The 22,844-nt window shown below is 41.7% G+C and overlaps 1 protein-coding gene and 1 long non-coding RNA gene across 4 annotated transcripts in view; one reads left to right on the top strand and one right to left on the bottom strand.

Annotated features, from left to right (window-relative positions):
• The window catches only part of FDX1 (ferredoxin 1), a 36,084-nt gene extending 16,818 nt beyond the window's left edge, over positions 1 to 19,266 (bottom strand). Inside the window, exons 1-2 of one of the 2 annotated variants that reach the window (XM_060604630.3) lie at positions 18,939 to 19,266; positions 14,591 to 14,715 (exon numbers count right to left, since the gene is read on the bottom strand). In XM_060604630.3, the coding sequence (XP_060460613.3) occupies positions 14,591 to 14,715; positions 18,939 to 19,147 (334 nt within the window). In that variant the 5' untranslated portion in view covers positions 19,148 to 19,266. The remainder of the gene's footprint in view (positions 1 to 14,590; positions 14,716 to 18,938) is intronic. The other variant, XM_060604631.3, reaches the window with a different exon arrangement.
• A 169-nt stretch (positions 19,267 to 19,435) lies between these two features.
• LOC132660830 (uncharacterized) overlaps positions 19,436 to 22,844 on the top strand; it is a 58,130-nt gene continuing 54,721 nt past the window's right edge. For both annotated transcript variants that reach the window (XR_014135323.1, XR_009601922.3), the window contains exon 1: positions 19,436 to 19,548. This is a non-coding gene — a long non-coding RNA (uncharacterized LOC132660830). The remainder of the gene's footprint in view (positions 19,549 to 22,844) is intronic.

Below are 22,844 nucleotides of genomic sequence, written 5' to 3' on the forward strand. Positions count from 1 at the left end.
CAATGGAGTATTACTCGGCAATCAAAAAGAAGGAAATCTTGCCATTTGCAACTATGTGGATGGAACTGGAGGGTACTATGCTAAGTGAAATAACTCAGAGAAAGACAAATATCATATGAATTCACTCATATGAGGACTTTAAGAGACAAAACAGATGAACATAAGGGAAGGGAAACAAAAATAATATAAAAACAGGGAGAGGGACAAAACAGAAGAGACTCATAAATATGGAGAACAAACTGAGGGCTACTGGAGGGGCTGTGGGAGGGGAGATGGGCTAAATGGGTAAGAGGCATTAAGGAATCTACTACTGAAATCATTGTTTCACTATATGCTAATTTGGATATAAATTTTAAAAAATAAAAAATAAAATTTAAAAAATGTCAATTTGGGGGGCTATTGTAAATGTTCTTTAAAAAAATTTTCAGTTTCCAGGTGTTCATTGCTAGTATATAGAAATACAATGGATTTTTGTGTGTTCATCTTGTATCCAGGGACTTTGCTAAATAAACTCACTTATTAGTTCTAAGATTTTTTTGTACATTCCTTGTGATTTTTTTAATGTAAACAACAATCATTGTCAAAACCAGACAGTTTTATTTCTTCCTTTTCAATCCATATGCCTTTTTAACTTTTCTTTTTTTTTTTTTTTTTCCACCTTAATACACAGGCTAAGACTTCCGGCATGACATTAAACGGGAATGGTGAGGCTAGTCACCTTTGCCTTTTTCCTGATCTTAGGGGACAGGCATTCCATCTTTCACCATTACACAGGATGTTAGTTGTAGGTTTTTTGTCGATGCCCTTTATCAGCACCTGATTTTGCACAACCAGAGCCTACTTGTTTTCAGTTAAAACATGGAAGCTACTCACATCCTTAATGAAGATTCCCGTAGCTCCCAACTCCACTAGAGTCACAACCCAAACTGCCAAAGGCTATGGGCAGGAACAAAGTAGATGACAATCCTATTGGGCCTCATCTTCTAACTCCTCTTTAAGCATCATGGCATTCCCAGGCTCCATTCCTCCATGAAATCATCTGTATTGAAAATCAGCTGTGCATGTGTTCCCACTACCAGAATGGGGTAAAAAGTGGAGAAAGGAGTCTCTAAAGTGAACGTGTGTGGTATGGTGTGTGTGTGTGTGTGTGTGTGTCTGTGTAGTAGATAGATCCAGGGAGTTAAGTATGTTTTCTTGATCCAGAGTTAGAAATTGCAATGCATAATTTTCTCATAGAAACCAGGCTGTAAATGGTGATTAAGTTAGTTATGAAGAAACAGGTTCTGTGGGTTGGCTTGGAAATTGAGCCACCATGTATATTATTTTCATGGAAAAACAGATCCTAAATGCGAAGCAGTTAACCTGAAAATGGATCTGGGGAACAAAACACTATTCATAAAATGGGGAACAACTATCACGTTTTAATCTTATCACACACACGGGGACCAAGTCTACAAAACAAAGGCTGGAAGGCAACCTATAAAAGGATAAAGGATACAAAAGTAACAACAACTACAGCACCTTCAATCTAAAAGTGATAGCTGATGAGAATATGGGTGCACTAATATAATGACACATGGAAAGAGATGGGACTGAAAGGGCAAAAGTTATGTGACACGCTCATATACAACCCCACAGTAATATCAATGGCTGTCAGCTTTTAGTGTCTTTATAAGTGGTTGGTTATATAAATTAATGGAGGAAATGTGTGTATGTGTGTGCATATAAATAGGTATGTATATGTTATCTGTATTTTTTCTTTTAGAGAGAAAATGCAGGGGAGAGAGGGAGAGAGCGTGAGAGGGAGGGAGGGAGGGAGACAGAGAGACAGAGAGAGAGAGGGAATGAATCTCAAGAGAGAATGAATGCTCAGCATGGAGCCCAACGCGGGGCTCAATCTCATAACCCTGGGATCATGACCTAAGCCAAAATTAAGAGTCAGACGCTCAACCAACAGGGCCACCCAGGTACCCCATCTATACTCTTATATAGATATAGATATAGATTAGATATATAGATATATACACACATATACATGTGAGCATAAAATGATCACACTTTATGAGGGACATATTCTCCAAGGTTTTGGAAATTGTTGGTCTCATAATTCAAGAGTTATTTTCCTGATGAACCAAAAGGTAAAATAGGGAGATGGGTTCTAATTGTTCATAAATCTATAACATTCTTATCACATTTTTGTGTTAAAATATACTTAGGTAGAACAAACATTTGAAATAAGATTTTTTTACATTCCTATGTCCACCTTTCAAATAATCAAAAATACTTAGTGGAGACAATAATTGGACTTAGAGACACATTACAGCCACACCATATCCATCGTTCTTGCCTGGTTATGCAATAATTTTCCTGAAGTTAAAGGTATGTATGCTTTAGTGCTGCTTTTATTTTGTCAGCTCTCTAACAATTAAGAATTCTCCTAAATTAAAAGTAATATGTATCACAACAGATTTTTGCTTTCTTCATAGCTTTTTGTCACTTCTAACCTCTATTCCCAAATAACTGATTTTCAGATGCATTTTTCGGCATTAGCACTTAATGAATGCTTGGCTGGAAACTGTTACAGGCTTTAAAAATAGTAAATTATAACCAGGGTTGAAAATATCAGCACTATAATCAACAAAATCATACAGACATTCAGATGTCTGTAAATAGCAGTTGACATGATGGTGACAAAGGATGGCACGTGTCTGTTTGCCACTTAACGTGACATCACTTTAGCCGATGTAACAAATGTAAAGTTGACAGTTGATACAGCCTGTCAGCTTGTAACTATGGGATTCTTGACCAAAGTTTCTTGACCACATACTTCTGATTTTGCTAGAGTAAAGCATTTCAAATTTTCAGAACTGAAAAATTACCTTAAGAGTAAGTATGGTTATTGGCTAATCTCAAGGCTGGTAATAAATAAAACATCTCCAGGCTGAGTTTTTGGGGTTTTTTTGTTTGTTTGTTTGTTTTTTAAACAAGGCTAATGATATTAAGTTCGGGGGAAATGCTCAGAAATCCTTGCCATAAATTCCCAGGAAAGGATAGAGATCTACAGACTGTTGCTCCTTTCCTTTCATGTAATTTGAGTGTTTGCCAACAGGAAAAAGATCATTTTGCACATCTGTGCACCTGTATCTTATATTAAGATTTTGTTGGGGCGCCTGGGTGGCTCTGTCGGTTAGGCATCTGATTCTTGATTTCAGGTCAGGCCATGATCTCAGGGTTCACAGGTTCCAGCCCCGTGTCAGGCTCCGTGCTGCCTGCTCTTGTGATTCTCTCTCACCCTCTCTCTCAAAATAAACAAGTTAACTTAAAAAAATCATTTTGTAGAGATATTATGATGCTGACAAGACAGATTGCCCACCCTGACCTAATGCCTTTCCCCCCAAAATCCAGAGGATAACGGTATTAAAATATTATATATTAAAAATGTGAAACTATATATAAATATAAAATTTAATTTTCTGAAGTTTGTTGTAGCATAGCCTGTAATACAGTATACCAACAAAGAACCAATACACATGACAGGAATACATATAGATTTATGTGAACATGATCAGGATCTCCCAATTTGAATACTTTTCCTCAAAAGAGACATATGAAGGAAGTAGATGATACAGCAGAAAAAAACCAAGGTCTGAGGTAATAAACTAGGTAAACTTGATCAGAGAGGTAGAACTGCCCCCTAGTGATGAAATATTACAATGCACTCTGAAAACTTAAAAGATCCTCCGAAAGATCTAGATCTTATAAAAGTTGGAAATAAGCAAGCTTATAAATGTGCTCCTTCCAAAATTTACCCATTTTCCTTTTTACTCAGTTATTCACTCATTACTTCATATTTAATGAGGAATAAAACAGGAGGAAGTTGTTATAAAGAAATATATAATGAATGAATCATGATGCATGCTATGAAAGAAACAAATAGGACAATAGGGTGCCGTGATGGAGAATGATGGGTTCGGGGCAGCAGGAGGAATCCTACTGGGTGGTTGGGCAAAGCCTCACTGAGGAAGTAACATAGAAACTGAGACTAGATGGATGAAAATCCCGTGTACAGGAGAAAGGAGAGAGGGAGGTGTCCCAGGCAGAGAAAAAAAAAAGTGTGTATGGAGTCTCAAAGTAAAAATTCTGGGTGAGTTCCACTCTTGAGAGAAGGCCAGTGTGGTCAAAATGAGAGAGAGGATGATGAGAAATTCTGGAGAAGAAGAAGGGCATTGGGGCCTTTTAGGCTCAGGGTAAGGAAGGTGGATTTTGTCCTAAGTGAAATGGGAAGTTATTCATGGTTTTAATCCGGGCACATGGCTGACGTGCATTAGGACAAATCACCCCAAGTTCCGGGCTCAAGAGCAGAGGCAGGTAAGCACAGTTCCTAGTACACCGTGGCTGGCCAGCCCCAAGCAGTGCCTGCAGGGACGTGGGGAACAGGACACACTGGAGACATATTTTGGAGGCAAACGTGACAGGAGCTCCTGATGGGACTGGAGTTAGGGACTGGGGGAGAAGGCAGAATAAAAGACACTCTCCGGCTTCAGGCTTGAGCAGCTGGGCGATGCTCACTGACAACAGGAAAGGCCCTAGGAAGAACAAGTTTCAGTGGGGGGAAGAAAATCAAAAGCTGTTTAGTTATGTTGACTTTAAAACATCTGTGCGATTTCCAAGAAGGGACATGAAGCAGAAAGTTGGATGTTTAAGTCCAGGGCTCAGAGAAGTGAGTTAAAAATGGAAATGTAACAATTTATGGGCATCTACATGGGATTTAAAGTCACAGAAGGGATGAGATCACCTTGGGAGAAGTTGTTAAGAAATGTGTCTACTTGGTCAGGCTCATTTGAGTAGGACTTATAATAAGAGCTATATTTAAAGGGTCTCAACTTTAGGAGTTAATGAAATAGCTGCCCACATAAAGCTGTTATAATGAGTTCTTCTTTATAAAAATAACATTTTTTCAGTTTATTTTATTTAAGTTTAAGGTTTTTAAGTTTATTTATTTATTTTTGAGAGAGAGAGAGAGAGAGAGAGAGAGCGAGCAAGTGGGGGGTAGGGACAGAGAGAGAGGGAGAGAGAATTCCAAGCAGGCTCCACACTGTCAGCAAGGAGCCCACCCCAGAGCTTGAACCCACAAACCGTGAGATCATGACCTGAGCTGAAATCAAGAATTGGCCCAAATGACTCAGCAGCCCAGGTGTCCTAACATTTCAGACTTCTTGACCTCATTGCTTTCATCTTTATTCTACAAAGTGGCTTAGGCTTAACTCTTATCTTTTGTGAACCTAGTTTAGGTAGGTTATATTTACATGCCAAAATTTCTGGACATGTTAGATCGTTAATCTTTAAAGCTTCTCTTCCGAGACTGCATAAGTGGACGCATAATTCTCATCAAATGACTAAAACTTGTGTGGGCATTAAATTTTTATATTCCTAAGGTATTAAGGAGAAAAAAGATTCTTCTAGTGATTATCTTGGTGGGATGAGATTATGGGAAACAGTTTTTAATGTATTTAAAATTTTTCTATGATGAAAAATGAGCCTGTATTAATCACTATGTTAACAATAATAGCTGATGTTTACTTTAAGCAGTTGCTTAGATTAATTCATTTCATCGTCACAGCAGCTTCATAAGGTAGACACATTATTCCCATTTTACCCTCAAAAAGACAGGGTGTGAAGGAGGTGAGGTACCTAACCCAAGGTCACGAAGCTGGAAAAGTGGTAGATCTGAGACTCAAACCTTCACAGGAAGACTCCATTCTTAACCATTCTAACTAAAGCCTTTCCAAAAAAACCCTTTTTAAAATTGTGACTCACAGTATGAATTCTATTCTACACCATGACCCAGGGCACATATACTTTATAAAAAAGCTAAACAAATAGTTCATGAAATAATACCCGTGCAAAAGATGGTGTGCTTTTATATATTCTGTTCTTTCTGATTTCCTGAAAATCTTGCTGGGAGCTACCCAATTGGTTTCACAATCCACTAACGGTTGGAATCTGCAGTTTGAAAAACACTTTAGTACAATACATAGTCATTAATGATAAAATATTTTAAAAATTTTCAAAACATACTTTGATCACAATCAGTATGTGCAGTAAGACCATAATACTTAGGCTTTAATTTAGAAAGAATTAGTGTAAAGCAACTCATGAAAATCATCGACAGCAAATAGAGTATTCACAATGCTTTCAGAAAAACGTGGCTTCAAGTAAGAGGCTGAAAGTCACTTAACTAAATGTTTAAAATTAGTTTTCATTTTTATGATTTTTTTTGGTCAAATAGCACATTTAGAGAGATTTTGCTAACCAAGAAAATAAACAATACCTCATCAGAAAAACAGGCAAATAATTTGAGCAAACAACTTATAAAACAAACTTTACCAGGTAATTCTATCCCTAGTAATTTATTGCAAGGAGATTATAAACCACATACATAAAAAAGTATTTCTGAGGATGTTCGCCTTTAAGTTATTTAGAATAATTGATAACTGGAAGCCACCTAAATGTCCAAAGAAATGGATTAAATAAATCATGGTATATCTATATGAAAGAAAACTATACAGACATTTTAAATGATGTTTACAAAAGTATATTTAATGTCAGATATTGTCTCCTGGTATGTTCAATGGGGGGGGCAAAACGCACTTAAAACCAACGATCTTTTTTTTTTTTTTTATCCCAGGGACACTAGTCCCAAAATTCTCACGTAATTCAAAACCCAACTCTAGACTAATTTTGTCAAGGGAATAAAGGCAGAAAGGGGCGGGGCGGGAGCGCGGGCCACCTCCGCATTTCCGGCCCCGCCCGCCTAGACAGGAAGCGGGCCTGCCTGCTGAGGTCCAGGACACACGGCACCCACCTGCTTCTCCAGCACCAGTCTGGATTTCCCGGAGATTTTTGTGAGCTTAAAAATATTTTTGCTTTTAAAATCCTATTTTCTAAGCACCTATAGCGTATCCACTCCTAAATTAACAGCACACATTGTCAGGGGGATCGTTCAACCCTCAGGGCATCAGGTCACATTTAACTTCCATCCCAAAGTTACTGGTTTGGGGGAAGGGCGGTTATTTCAGCACTACACCATCACCTGATGAGTCAGTGCATGGTCCACCTGCTCTGGTCAGAGATTAGGAAACACTTTTTTAAGTAGGCTTGGCGCCCAGCATGGAGCCCAATGTGAGGCTTGAACCCAAGACCCTGAGATCAACGCTTGAGCTGAGATCAAGAGTCACGGGCTTAAGCGACTGAGCCGCCCAGGGCCCCAGGAAACATTTCTATCTATCTATCTGCTAATGTAGCTCCCCCATAATGGCATTAGCACGAACATAGTCTACAATTCGCCATGACTGTCAGCTTCAAAATTAAGTGAATCTCTTCACATTTTAAAAATGTGGGCACCTGGGTGGGTCAGTCGGTTAAGGGTCTGACTCTTGATTTTAGCTCAGGTCACCATCTCAGTTTTTGGGAATTTGAGCCCCGCATCAGGCTCTATGCTGACCAAGCCTACTTGAGATTGCACCTCTCTCTCTGCCCCTCCCTTGCTGGCGCTCTCTCGGTCCCTCTCAAAATAAATAAACTTAACAACAACAACAAATGTGGATAGATTCACACAATTTCAAACATGATACAGAATATGCAACTTTAATATTTTCCTATCACCCTTATTTCATGTCATTCATGTTTGCATAAAATGTCACCACAAGATGGGTTTTAAAAAGCACAGAAATGTGGGCACCTGGGTGGCTCAGTCCGGTAGGCTTACGACTCTATTTTGGCTCAGGTCATGATCTCACAGTTCATGAGTTTGAGCCCCACATGGGATTCTTTCTCCCTTTCTCTCTGCTCCTCCCCCCCCAAATAAACAAACTAAACTAAAAAGAAAAAAGCATGGAAAGTTATTAGTGGTTATGGAGAGTAAAATAATGGATGAATTTTATTTTACATGCTTATTAAAATTTCCAAAGTTTTCTACAATGAATAACATGCACTGATGTTTTTAATCAGGAAAAATATTACTTTCTGTATTTATACAGATTTTATTTTTACCCCAATTTTTTGCTTGTAGTAAAAAATACATACCATAAAATCTACCATCACTAGCCACTTTTAAGTATACGATTCAGTGGCATTAAGTACAATCATTATGTTGTACAATCATCACCACTGTCTATTTCCAGAAGACACTCAACATCCCAAACAGGTTCTTCCCTTCCGTTAGTCTCCGGGAACCTCTGGTCTACTTTGTCTCTGTGAATATCCCTGTTCTAGGTACCTCACGTGCGAAGAATCAGGGAGTATTTGTCCTTCTGTGTCTGGCTTATTTCACTTACACAATGTTTTCCAGGTTCCTCTACACTGCAGCATGTGTCCGAATCTCATTTCTTTTAAATAATACTCCATTATATGTATATACCTCATCTTGTTCCTCCATCCATCTGTTGATGGACAGTTGAGTAGATTTCTACCTCTGGGGTACTGGGGATGATGCTGCTACGAGCAATGGGGTACAACATGTCTGAGTCTCTGCTTTCAGTTCTTTTGAGGCTCTACCTAGGAATGCAACTGCGGGACCACATGGTAATTCTGTGTTTAACTATTAGCGGCCCTGCCAAACTGTTCTCCACGGCGGCTGCACCATGGTACATTCCCACCAGCCATGCATCTGGCCTCCAATTTCTCCTCATCCCTGTCAACACTTGTCATTCTCTCATTTTTCTGACAATAGTCATCCTCGTGGATGTGAACCAGTGTCTCAACATGTATACGGGTTTTTATACAATAAAATAGACTAATGCAAACATTCCTAACACTTTTTTCATGTCAGATATTATTCCAAAGACACATATTAACTTTTCTTTCAATATATGAAATTTATTGTCAAATTGGTTTCCATACAACACCCAGTGCTCATGCCACTGAAACATATGGTGAAAACATATGGTATCTGTCTTTCTCTGTATGGCTTATTTCACTTAGCACCACACTCTCCAGTTCCATCCACGTTGCTAAAAGGGCCATATTTCATTCTTTCTCACTGCCACGTAGTACTCCATTGTGTATATAAACCACAATTTTTTTATCCATTCATCAGTTGATGGACATTTAGGTGCTTTCCATAATTTGGCTATTGTTGAGAGTGCTGCTATAAACATTAGGGTACAAGTGCCCCTATGCATCAGTACTCCTGTATCCCTTGGGTAAATTCCTAGCAGTGCTACTGCTGGGTCATAGGGTAGGTCTATTTTTAATTTTTTGAGGAACCTCCACACTGTTTTCCAGAGCGGCTGCACCAGTTTGCATTCCCACCAACAGTGCAAGAGGGTTCCCGTTTCTCCACATCCTCTCCAGCATCTATAGTCTCCTGATGTGTTCATTGTGGCCACTCTGACTGGCGTGAGGTGATATCTGAGTGTGGTTTTGATTTGTACTTCCCTGATGAGGAGCGACGTTGAGCATCTTTTCATGTGCTGTTGGCCATTCGGATGTCTTCTTTAGAGAAGTGTCTATTCATGTTTTCTGCCCATTTCTTCCCTGGGTTATTTGTTTGTTGGGTGTGGAGTTTGGTGAGCTCTTTATAGATTTTGGATACTAGCCCTTTGTCCGACATGTCATTTGCAAATATCTTTTCCCATTCCGTTGGTTGCCTTTTAGTTTTGTTGGTTGTTTCCTTTGCAGTGCAGAAGCTTTTTATCTTCATAAGGTCCCAGTAGTTCATTTTTGCTTTTAATTCCCTTGCCTTTTGGGATGAAGACACATATTAACTTAACCATTATAAAAGTCCTATGAAGTGAGTATTATTATTATCCCCACTTGACAGATAATGAAAGTGAGGCACAGGGAAGTAAGTCGCTACAGGAAAAGTTACAATACAGGGAAAAGTGGAATGAAAATGAAAAACTCACAATCAGATCAAGAAGAGACAACCAGCACTGAACGCCTTCTAAGACTGTTTTCAGTACATTCTGAAAAATCAAAAGCAACTAAATACATTTGTCTTTTTCACTTATAAACATCTACCTGTGTTATTATAAATACATTGTGAACGTTATTTGTAATGGACACATACTGTAATTTAGAAATGCCATCCTGGACTTAAACAATTCCCATTATGAGACATTTAGGTTGTCTCCTCTAATTTTTTTCTTAGATACATTTTTCAAATAGGTGACGAGCCAACAGCCTCTTCTGTGCTGTCCTGCCGGCTGCTTCCCTTATCCTGTATTCAATAAACTTGTATCTCCTTTAAAAACGAATTGATTAAATAAAAATAAAATAGGTAACGCATTCACACCATCCAAAACTCAGAAAGTATAAAAAGTGTTATAATGAAAATCTCCCTCCTACCAACAGGTAACCACTGATCTTTGTTTTTAAGACTCCTTCCAGAGACTTTTGCTAACACGGCCATATAATATCCCACTGTGTAACCACACACCAGCCCTCCACTGATGGGCATTCGGTTGTTTCAGACTTTTTGCTGTTACGAGTATCTCTGCAGTGAAGAGCCCAATACACATGCCTCGTATATACAACTGCCTCTGTGGAGACATGTAGAAAAATAGATGCATGGGTCGCAGCCTCCACGTCAGCTTTCTCAGAACTCAAAAGATCAACTTTCTCAAGGGCACGAACAGTGTTCGTTATTTCATCTAAGTATCCTCGCTTAGACCGGTAATGGCCTCCACAGTCGGCCATAAAGATGACAAAGACACAGTTCTGTCACGTAAGTTTCCTTCGGCACTGTGAACTTGTATACTAGCTGATGCAACGTCTTTGCCTTCTGAGTCCAATACCTGAGCCTCCTCGGGGCAGTTTCTATAGACTGTTTTTGTTCCTGAGTACGAGCCACACTTTCCCATTTCTCTGGATGTCTTGAATTTTTTTTCATTGCAGGTGGACACTGTGCCTAATAAAATGTGGCGACCAGGGAAATCAGGATTCCAACCCTGTGCCTGTTGTTATTTGTTTCTCCAGTGACTTTCCTGTTCTAATGCTCCAAAGTCTGTTTCCCCCGTCGTGTGTGGCCTCTGAAGTCTCTGCTCGGTTAGCTCAGCGGTCAGCCAGATGACTGGACAGGGTTTCCTTCAATGCATTGAATCACTAACTCTTCCACCTTTTGCTGACGAGCTTCGTGTGTGATTCAGTGCCCCTTCAACGTTCAGTCCCCGCACGGGACTCCAGGTTAGCCAGGGATGAGAGGCCAGGGCCCTGACACATCTTTCCTGCAGGGTCGCACGTCGGGCATGGCCGTCTAGATCCCCAGAGCAGTTCAAAGCCCACTACATACATCTCATTCCCCAGATCTTCCTTTTAAATTTTTGGCCAGGCTCCAGTTTGCCCAACTGGTATCACAGCCTCAGCAGTTGTGTTAAACAACCACACGTGACTGTTTTAGACTGAAGTCCTAGGGGTAGATCTTTTTCCACGGAGCAATCTCTGAGGCAGGTCAGGTAGCTCCCTGGGCCGGAGCTTTCCTGGAAAGCTGTGAGACAAGTGACCGAGGTCTGGAGATTGGACGTTCTGAGGGATTCAAGCCCCACGTGTCCCTCCAGTGGCCGCAAGCCCGCTGGGTTTCACAGCTACCGTAGTTCTGAAGCTGCCAAGTGTTAAGGCTACTGCAGAACTGGGGATGAGAGGATGAGAGAAGGCCAAGTTTAAATGCCACGAGTCCTGCCATGCTTACCAGGGTCAGTACTGTGCTAAGCACTTCATTTCCAATATCCCGTTTCACCTCTAACAACCCGATGAGGTTAGAACTATTATAATCCTAGTTTACAGAAGAGGAAACTGAGGCATGCAGACTTTCAAGTGGCTTGCTCCCGGTCTCACAGCTAGTAAGAGATAGGAACCATAATCGGTCTGATTCCAGAGTCTTATTCTCAATGACTGTGCTTGTACTACTTTTCATCTGTGAGAGAATAATCCAGAGAAACTAGGTTTAGTTAAAAGTGTAGCTGGAAAAAAAAACAAAACAAAACAAAAGGGGGTGCCTGGGTGGCTCAGTCGGTTGGGCATCCGACTTCGGCTCAGGTCATGATCTTGTGGTCCGTGAGTTCGAGCCCCGCGTCGGGCTCTGTGCTGACAGCTCAGAGCCTGGAGCCTGCTTCAGATTCTGTGTCTCCCTCTCTCTCTCCCCCTCCCCTGCTTGTGCTTTCTCTCTCTAAATAAATAAACATTAAAAAAGAAAAATTTAAGGAGCGCCTGGGTGGCTCAGTTGGTTGAGCATCCAACTTGGGCTCAGGTCATGATCTCGCAATTTGTGAGTTAGACCCTCGCGTGAGGCTCTGACGGCTCAGAGCCTGGAGCCTGCTTCGGATTCCATCTCCTTCTCTCTCTGCCCCTCCCCCACTTGTGCTCTATCTCTATCAAAAAGAAATTTTTTTTAAGTGTAGCTGATATGAATGCATGAGGAAGATCAATTACAGATAAATTTTATAGAATATGTATTATACTTAAATTTTCTTTTAAGTATTTTCATTTCTTTTAAATGAATTCTTTCCCTAAATTAGTCATTCTTAACTATGGTGTGGATGTGAACCATGTGGAACTTTGTAAAAATATACCTACGCAACTCCCCTCTCTCCCTGTACTATTTATGATGGAACGCAGATGTCTGCACTTTTAAAAGTTCTGTAGAGATTCTGAAACTCAATCCCAGCCAAGAATCACTGCACGAGACTCAAAAACTCCTTAAAATTAGAACCGTATCAACTATTTCACCACCTAATTTCTGTGACAGGTGTTCACACAGGAAAGATGCTTCTTAGGGGAAATGGCATAAAGGAAAAAGCAGACCTTTGGGAGTTAAGAGACTTGAGTTTGAGTGTTGGACCTCTCACTCGCTCCTTGTACGACCCAGGGAAAATTAACTTCTCTGAACCTTAGTTTCTTCATCTATAAGATGGAAGTTTAAAAAACAAGTCTACAAGAACAGGTAACAAAGGCTGGAATGTACTATGCGTGCAAATGGTCGTTGTCATGATTAACCCTGACTTAGATTTAGAAATTCAGCAAATGTTTTTCACTATCAGCTCGGGACAAAACCAACTCTGTGAGGTCCCTGAGTAAGAGCTCACAATCTAACCCACGAGTACGGGAGAGGGGCATTCTCCCTAAAAAGGCAAACTGTGATGAGCATTGACACAGATATATTTATTATATGATGGGAAAACGGTGGAAGAGAAATAGTTCTGTGCTGGAAAAGGCCCCTAAAAGTGTAATGTGAACCGTGCCTAGAACGAATCAGAGTCAGACAGGCACAATCACAGTCTGCCTTGCTGCAAACCAGGGGTTCTCTAACATACAGCAAAGTCACACGAGGACTTGTGAAAACACACACTGCTGGGTGCTACCGCAAACACTCTGATTCAGCAGATCTGGAGTGGGGTTTGAGGATCTGCATCTCCCAAGTGACACGGATGCTAACACTGAGAACCACCACTCCAGACAGAGAGAGTACTTGAGCAAAAGTGACAGCTGACAGAACGGGTATCCCTGACCTAGAAGATGGCAGTTTCTGGGACACAGGCTTCGTGTGAGTGGTTAGAGAATATGGTCAGAAATCTAGAAATAAAAACTTTCTAAATAAAACACTTCCTTCTCTAACAAGAGGGAGATAAACTGCACATCCGAGGAAGGGGAACGGACATTCGAGACTCTTGTGTGGTGACGGAGGTTAAGTGGACATGTGGCGGTGGCCATCTGTCAATATATACAAATATCAAATCAATATGTTGTACACCTAAAAGCAATATGTTAAATGGCAATTATAGCTCAATAAAACAAAATAGAAGAGTACGTAAAATAAAACTCACTTAAAAGATGCATAAGCTCAATCGATACAAGAAAACACCAGTCAAACCCAAATTGAGGGAAATTTTATAAAACAACATACCACTACTTGTCAAAAGTGTCAAGGCTGTGAAAAACAAAAAAGAAGAGTAAGGAAATGTCACAGACTGAAAGAGTTTACGGACGTATGATAACTATATGCAACAAAGTCTCCTGGATTGCATCCCAAAACAGAAAGACATTCATGGGAAAACTAGGAAAATTTCATGAAGTCTATAGTTTTTTAGTTATTGCACCGACATTACTTTCTGGGTTTTGATTATTACACCATAGTTCTGTAAACTGTTAACAGTAGAAGAAGGTGAGTGAAGATTGTATCGGAAAGTTCTGTACCGTTTTTGCAACCTTTCTGTACATCTAAGGTATGTGCAAATACAAAGTTAAAAAAAAAAAAAAAACTAAGTCAAAACTAACTACTCCTCTGTGATAGGACATTTAACATCTGTAACCTGGTACCTTTCAACTCCACTTGCTACTCCCAGCTTTGCGTCACACAGGTCATCAGTAAGGTAATGAGGCAAGAAAGTTTGGGGTAAAGGGTTAATTAAATGTACAAAGGAAAGAAACACAGTGTCACTCATTCTTTATAAAAGAGAATGTAACACTAACACATCCTGAATTTTAATATTTATCTTAGTATGCTGGACATTAAAATTCTGAAAAAAAAAAAAAAAAAATTTGAAACCTATTGAATGGTTTCATTTACGAATTTTAACGAATGTTTCATACTCACCAAAGCCATCAATATCTAGGTTATTCTCAACCACAACATCTAGTAGAGAGTCACCGACTTTCCCTTTGGCTGTCAACGTCTCCCCATCACGGTTTACAAAGTGGACTGTTATTTTATCTTCTGAGCTGGAAAAGGAAGTAGTCCTTTATTATTTTTAGTAATTTTAAAAGATACTTTAAAGGAATTGTTTTAGGAACTTGTAAGGTCAAAAACATAGGGGGGGTGTGTAAGCATGCATGCAAATATGCTTTTTATAGTATTCTTTCCTTTCTATAGTTTAGAGAAGGCATCACAAATCAGAGGCATGTCTATCTACCCATTTACCAGAAAGGAAGCTCTACAGCCCTATAGGAAAGGGCAACTACATTACTGTCAAGGCCACCCATTGTGTCCCCCCAGGGGTTACAGCCATCGGTTGAGTCCTGTGACAACACATAGCAACCATCCTTAGTCATGAAGTCCATTTTACTCTCACACGGCTCCCTGAAAAACGTCATCTGTATGTAGCTTCCCTAGAAGACGACACCGTGAGATCATTCTGCTATCGGTAGGGTAACAGCTGTGCGGGTGTCTGAGAGGCAGCAGTCTGTTTTCGGAGCATTTACACATCTCATTTTGGTCCACATCATGTACTCAAAACTCAAAGAGGCTACGATAGGTTTTTGTTTGTTTGAATCAATGGGAAGATAAATATGATGCCTCCTTGCGTGTTTTATTATAGGATATTATATTACCCAATAGAGTCAGCGGACTTAAATTCCTTTCCCTTCTCATAAACATCACTCCAAAATCTGGGAAAAGAAATGATATTAGCAACGAGATGCCTGTCATCCACCATTGGTCATTTTAATTTTGACCTCACATTTGAAAAGATGTACTTTAGCTTAAATTAATTAGTTGCAATTTTCACTACTGCCAATAGAGGGTAATAATCCATCAAAGAAAACTTTAATGTAGGTAAAACTAGAATTATATAATTTCAGAGCTGTAAATATATTGCAAATTATCAGATCAAATTATTTTAGAAATGAGGCAACTAAAGCCCCTTTCAGATAATGGCCTCCTTGATAATTCAATGCTGAAAAAAGGAGAATTCTATGAATTAAAAAGTATCGCGCGTGTGTGTGTGTGTGTGTGTGTGTGAGAGAGAGAGAGAGAGAGAGAGAGAGAGAGAGAGAGAATGGCTCTCCAGAAGGGCCTGTGCTCTCCAACTTCTTTTCAAAGCAAAAAACAAAAACAAAAAACAAAAAAAAACCTTTAGAAGCTCACAGCACTGAAATGTCTTTTACATGAAACTCCTCTTCCATAAAATCAGGGTAACATTTATGTTCTAGTTTTGATTATGTACGCAAAATACCTAGAGCTCAACAAACACTGATTAATAACTTTTATTTAAAACTTCAGTCATTTTTAAATTTTTTTTAATGTTTGTTTATTTTTGAGAAAGAGAAAGAGAGACAGAGCCTGACATGGGGCTTGAACCCACCAAGCTAAGCGGAAGGCGATGTTTAACCAACTTACCCACCCACCCAGGCGCCCCAGCTTCAGTCCTTTTGTTGCTAAGAAGCAACTGCTATGAATTAGAGGTGTACAGTCCCAGAAAAAAATACTGCACAGTAAGAGAAATAATAGGTTTGTCAAAGGAGCGGAGAGGAAGCAGAAATGAGAGAGGAAAGGTAATCCTGCAGCTGAAAGCGTATGGAATGTGAGAATCAGAAGATGTACATTCTAGCTCTGGGTCTGACATACACACATTAGATGACCAGGGGAAGCCACTGCCTTATGGGTAAGATGGGGACTGTGACTTCACCAAGCTGATGAAGGAGAATCAAAGGTACATTAGTGGAAACACTTTGTTTCTTACAGCATTATACGCATGTACTTTACCCAAATAACTTTATCCATTTGCTATTAATAATTGGTATTGGTGGGTTTTAGGTTCCCCCCCCCCCCCAATTCCAGGAACTAGCAACAAGCTTTTAGCTGTTCCCAAGGATAAGATTTCACACACTGAGAAATAAACACAATCCTTCTAAATCTTCTACCAACATCAATTCATCAGCGCAACCGACTATTTTCTTCACTTGTTACCTTTTACTACTGCCATTTCTTCTGCTCAACCACAGCAGGTATTTTAACAAAGCTGTCTGGGGTTGCGGTGGTACAGTTCCTAACAGACTTCTCATAGGGAGGGAAGTTATTATAGCTGCTGATGCCTACCTTTTCACCATATAGGGAGGGTGGCCTGAGGCTGTTGGTCCAAGAAAAGGGTCTGGCCCATTCTGGGGCTCCCTACTTCCATAGCCTCCTTAACTCTTCCTAATGACCCTGTGGGCTAAAGAATTGTCAACCCTCATGGTGCTCAAGGAAACAAACTAACACTGCTTGACTTCTGTTCCTGGTTTGCCAGCTACTTAATATATTTTTATTTCCCACCTCACCTACCTCCCAGGATTTTCTTAAGCGTGAAGTGCATCAATTGTTGTGAAAGCCCTTTGAAGCCTAAATCACTACAAAAATAGGAAGTATTATGTTGGAGTATTTTGGAGCAAAAGCCTTTTTTCTCGCCCCCCAACTCTCAATTACTGATAACTTAGCCATACAGTTTCTAGGCTGTTCTGTCCCGTGCAACTCTGTGCACTAACAGAGATGTTCTACACCTGCAATGTCCAATAGAGTAGCCACTGGCCACACGTGGCTGTTGAGTACTTGAAATGCAGCCAGCACAACTGGGATACCGACTCTTTTAAATGTATTTAACTGATGTTATCTTAAACTTAAACAGCCACAATGTGGTTGGTTGTAACGATAGTGGAAAACACAAGTCTGAGAGAGTAAGAGGTGAAAGATATAGTTGTTAGTTCCAACGTGTGTGATACAAAGCACAAGGCCATCAACTGAAACTGTGCCAATGAGGAGGAAAGCAGGATTAGGAGGGAATAGAACAGATGTGCTTCCTTTTAAGACAACCTGATATATCCAAGTTCAGGCTTGATAAATGCAGGGGAGATAACTGCCATTTACAAAAGCATTCACGTTCCCTTGAAATACTAGGTTCGTGAATAAGTTCAATATATGTTGTCCCAAAGTATACACAGTTTTTTTTTCCCCCAGAAAGCATCCATTGTACAGAAACATCCATGTAGAGAGGTAGAGGCAGGGAGTGTCAAAGAAACAGGGACAAATCCAGCTTGCCTTCTCCTTTATCTCCCTCACACTTCATGCAACAAAAATTTATTGAGCATGCGCTACGTAATAGTATTAATGGGGAAAAGATAATTAAGTCTTAGACCCCATTCTCAGGGACCTTATCAAGAAGAAACTAGAAAAGGCAGCATACAAATCCAAAACTGTCTCCCTCCAGGTCTTGCTTCCCACTACATGACAGCAAGGAGTCAGAGAACTGTCCAGAGATCTGCATTACCTAAGGCTCCACCGCACTCTGAAATTATGAGCAAATTTTATTCCCATTATATCTAAAGGGATCGTGTCTTTGAAAAACAAATATACCCAAGAATACAAATCTTCAAAATATTTTGGGGAAAAATTTTTTTACATCACTTTCAACATTTAATACAAAACACAACACTGTGGGCCTTAGCAGCTGCTGCCAACAGGTGGCACCTACTGAGCCCTCACCATTTGCCAGACACAAGACCACCTCTATTATCTGTACTATCGTATTTTTCAAATAACCCTATGAGGCCTATGCTTGACTTATGCTCCATTTATGAATGGGGAAACTGAGGTTTATACTGATGGAGGAAGTGAGGCATTAAGTGCCCAAGCCAAGTTTAAAACACGGCCTTGCCAGTGCGAGGCAAGGAGTTTTAGCCCCGCATCGGCTACAAGAGAGCATACAGGCAATAAGGGTATGTATGTGTGTGTATCCTAAACAGACATTCCCAGCCACAGAACTGGAGCCGGAACGTCCTAAAAGAGCAGGGGAAAGGCCCCAGAACCAAAGCGCTGGCCGGGACATTAACGGAGAGCGTTTTATGAAGGTCAGTGCAGGCTCCGGGCAAAGCAAAGGTCAGCGCCGAGCCAAAGCACTGCAGAATCGACGGTGGCAGAGCGCGCGGCTTCCGGAGGGCCCCGGGCGGAAGGGAGAGCGGGGTCCAGGGGGTCCCGGGTCCCCGTTCCCCGCAGGCGTCCGGGCTGGGAAAGGAAACCGCGGCGTGAATGGAAGCAGACAGGGCCCCGAGGAGCGCCACGGCCCAGGCGGGACGAGAGGCGAGCGACCCCGGACAGCGGCCTGGCCGCAAGCGTCCAAGAAGGGGCAGGGAAACCAGCATCCGCGCGGCGCCGGGGACCCCCGCCCGCATGCGCACGCCGGCCCGCGTCTCACCTGCTCCGCGCCGGCGCCGACACGCTCAGCGTCCGGGGCGCCACTGCGCCGCCGCCCCGGCCCGGCCCCCCCGGCCCCCCGGGCCCCCTGAGCCCCGCGAGGCAGCCGGCTCCCGCGCGGGGTCCGGCGTGGAGCAGCCAACGATAAGCCGCGCCGCCCAGGGCCACGGAGGCGGCGCGCAGGAGCCGGGCGCCCCCCGCGGCGGCCATGGCCGGCAGTCGGGTAACTACCGGAAGCGACGCTGAGGCCGCACGGCAGCGGCCGCGAGAGGCTCGGCGAGCGCGGGCGAGCCTAGACGCCGGGGGGCCGCGGGGAGGAGCACGGCGATTGCGGTCCGGGCGAGGGCCTGCTCCGAGCTGCGGCCGTGGGCTGCGCTCCTTCCGGGTGACCTATAAACCCTGCGGCTCCCCAAGTGCGGCCCGTCCCCCCACCCCCGCCCGTTCCTACTCCTCCCGGGCGGGTGTGGCCTTTAGGGGGCGGGGCCGGGCGCTGGGTCTGCACCCGAGGACCGCCTTTGTCTTCACCTGGCTGCTCGGTCCCCGGTGTCAGGACGGGGAATTTTAAAGAATAGCTGAACGTTCGACGGAAAGATGCGGTAAAACACCCCCAGGTAACGAAACGGCTTTCTCCTGTTCCGCACTTCCTTTCTCCTCCTACCTGTTAAAATAAAAAGCAACGCGGGGAGATTGTCATCCTGGAGTTCCAAATAGGCTGAAAGGGAATTCTGGGCATTGTCAGACAAGGGCAGTAGGAGATTTCACGGTGCCAACCAACGTGATACACAGAGGAACAACTTTGACTATGACGTTATAAATAATCGCAGCGATCAAGAAACTAGGGGCTACTGGGGAAAGCATGTGTAATAATCCACTGCAAGCAAATGCGCGTCCAGTACATGAAATCCAAGAGTTTGGAAACTTTTGGATGAACTGAGATTTTACTAAAGACTTCTACGAAAATGAAGACAGATAAGTTAAAAAATACACGTTCTCAAGATGAATACGTTGCCGTGGAAAGAGCATGGGGCTTTGAGGTCATAAATAGCAATGTTCAAATCCAAGGTTTGCCACTCTTGAACTCTCTGAGACCTTGGATAAATTATCCTCCCCAAGGATCAGAGTGTAACACTTTAACACCGATAAGATGTTCCGCTGTCCAGGGCCATTCTGAGGGTTACAGAAAAATACGCACAGCGGTACAGTGCGTCACAAGCTTTGACCCCCTTCCCTAAGGCCACCTTTCAAAAAAGGTCAGTATTTCAAAAAAGGTGGATATTGTAGCTGTGTTAAATGCGATAAAAGATATTTTAAGGAATATTCAGAACAAGAAAGGCTAGACCTGACCAGAGTTTCTTGAGACAACCTTTGGGGGGTATTAAACCCGGAGGCAGGGAGACAGCAGTCGTGTGGCTCCCAAATTGCTTCAATTTTCCCGTAAAAAAGACTTCTAGGCTGTAAAGGACACGACAAGCCCTGACAATCGGAAAGAGAAGGTTGTAAAAAAAAAAAAAAAAAAAAAAAAAGTTAATTTTCTTTTTTTATAAGCTCAAATCTTCAAAGTGCGATTAATTAATTGTAGGAAGGAAACAGGGATGGCCTGGGAGTGCACACATTCCCTCTCAGCAAATCTAGCTTCAACTGGGTTTTAGCCCTTCCAGCTTTCTGCTTTGTGGGGTAGTTGTTCATCTTAGTAGACCCCATACTAGCAGCTCTAGGGCTTTGAGCACATCAAGTGTTGAGTAAATAGTCGTGAATAAGTTAATGTCCTGTAACTTCCTTTAGTAACCATGACAGTTCATGAAGCCTGTAGGTGAAAATGAAAGATGGAAAAAACATGTTTTCCGGATCTTCAAAGATGGATCAGAGTTGATTGCAAAGGTTACAAATATCAATTCAGCAGTATTCCATATGGGATTTATAAACATGTGGGCCCTAATACATGTACAAAGTAATACAGAATTAGGAAGAGCTTTTGCTTATGTATTTCTTTTCTTCTAAAGCTCCCACCCCTCCATCCTTCACTTCTGTTGAAATCCATCCATATTTGGGAGCTCTTTTCAAATTCTTTCCCTTAAAGTGGTGCCTACTTACCCCAACAGATCATCCCTCCCACTGCTGAATGCCTGACACCTTTGTCCTTTCTCGTAAAACTTGTACCTCTTCAAATAGAATACTGTTCACAAGAATGCTTTGTAAACTGAAAAGTGTCATAAAAATTCAGATTTAGTATTTCTTGAGCACCTACTCTTGAGCTTCATGGTACTGTGGGTTCCATCACACATACTTTACATAGCTTTTGTAGATGGAAGCTTCCAAGATAAGGATGCAGTCTTACTCGTCTTCATGTTCCCAGCACCTGGCATAGGGCCTGGCACGATGCAGCCATTTTATAACGTCTCTTAAGAATTGTATCAGGGGCGCCTGGGGGGCTCAGTTGGTTAAGCTTCCGACCCTTGGTTTCAGCTCAGATCATGATCTCAGGGTTTATGGGTTCGAGCCCCACATGGGGCTCCGTGCTGGCAGTGTGCAGCCTGCTTGGGATTCTCTCTCCTTCTCTCTCTGCCCCTCCCCTGCGTGCTCCCTCTCTCTCAAATAAATAAAAAATTGTGTTAGGAGCTTCCACAATTTTTATCTCATTTCATTATCACAGCAACTCTGTCTTTAATCCATAAATGTCTTTAATCCATAAATATTTATTGACATAAGCAGTATGTAAATCACCATGCTGGTGCTAGAGAGACAGCAGTGAGCAAAACAGCCCCTGCCCGCTTACTTTGCACGTGAGGAAAGTGAGGTGTAGGATGGTTGTGCCTTCCTTAGACTCACACTGCTGGTGAGCTATAGATCCAGACTGTAAATCTGGGTCTTCCTGGTCCCAAGTCCAGGGTATGAACATAAGAAACGATATTCTTATTATTTTTATTATATTTTATTATATATTCACATATGTCATCCATGTAAACTTTTTATGTATTTTTTCGGTGCCAAATAGCTTTTTATATTATTAATGCGTATTTTATATGTCATGTTTTCCAACTCTACATTCAGTAATAAATGCTAAAGATTCTATACAGCCTGTGTAATTTAGGGATAAGGTCAGAAATTATCTAAATTTTGTTTGGGTTTTTTGTTTGTTTGTTTTTAGAAATTAAGTATTTTAAAAGGAGTACAAAATTAGACCTAAGTATGTTTCATCTCAAGAAATTACTCACTCCACCCCGACCTGATTTATTTTTTAATTTTAAGTGTAATCTTTTTTAACTAGGCTTCACGCCCAGCGTAGAGCCCAAAACGGGGCTTGAACTCACAACCCTGAGGTCAAGACCTGAGCTGAGATCCAGAGTCAGACACTTAACCTACTGAGCCTCCCAGGTGCCCCCCCACCCAGGTGATTTATTAATATGGCTAATATTGGTGTGTTTCCTAAATTTTAAGGTATAATTGATATTTAAGGAAGTTGCCGTCTCTGTCTCTTTTTTTTTTTTTAAGTTTATTTATTTAAGTAATCTCTGCATTCAACATGGAGCTCAAACTCACAACCCTGAGGTCAAGAGTCACACACTCTTCCGACTGAGCCAGCCAGGCGCCCCTAACTTAATGGTTTTGTCTTAATTGGTCTTCCTGCCTGTGGTCTTATCAGAATTGCTCTGAGACATCCTCCATACTGCCAGTAGGCTGATCCTATTAAAATACATGATGGAAAAATCCTTGAATGACATTTCATCGTCATTTATTAATAGAATAAAACAAACCGTTCAGCTGGACGCACAATAGCCCTCAAGCTCTGCCCTCCCCTGCCCATCAGTCCTGCATCGTGTCTTTCTCCTCTGCAGGGTATGTTGGCCGCCTGCTGCTGGCTCACTTCTAGCCGGCCTCCGGCACTCCTTTCAGGCCTTGGGGGAACCGC

Source organism: Panthera onca, chromosome D1, assembly GCF_046562875.1.
Source record: "Panthera onca isolate mPanOnc1 chromosome D1, mPanOnc1 haplotype 2, whole genome shotgun sequence".
NCBI classification, from domain to species: domain Eukaryota; kingdom Metazoa; phylum Chordata; class Mammalia; order Carnivora; family Felidae; genus Panthera; species Panthera onca.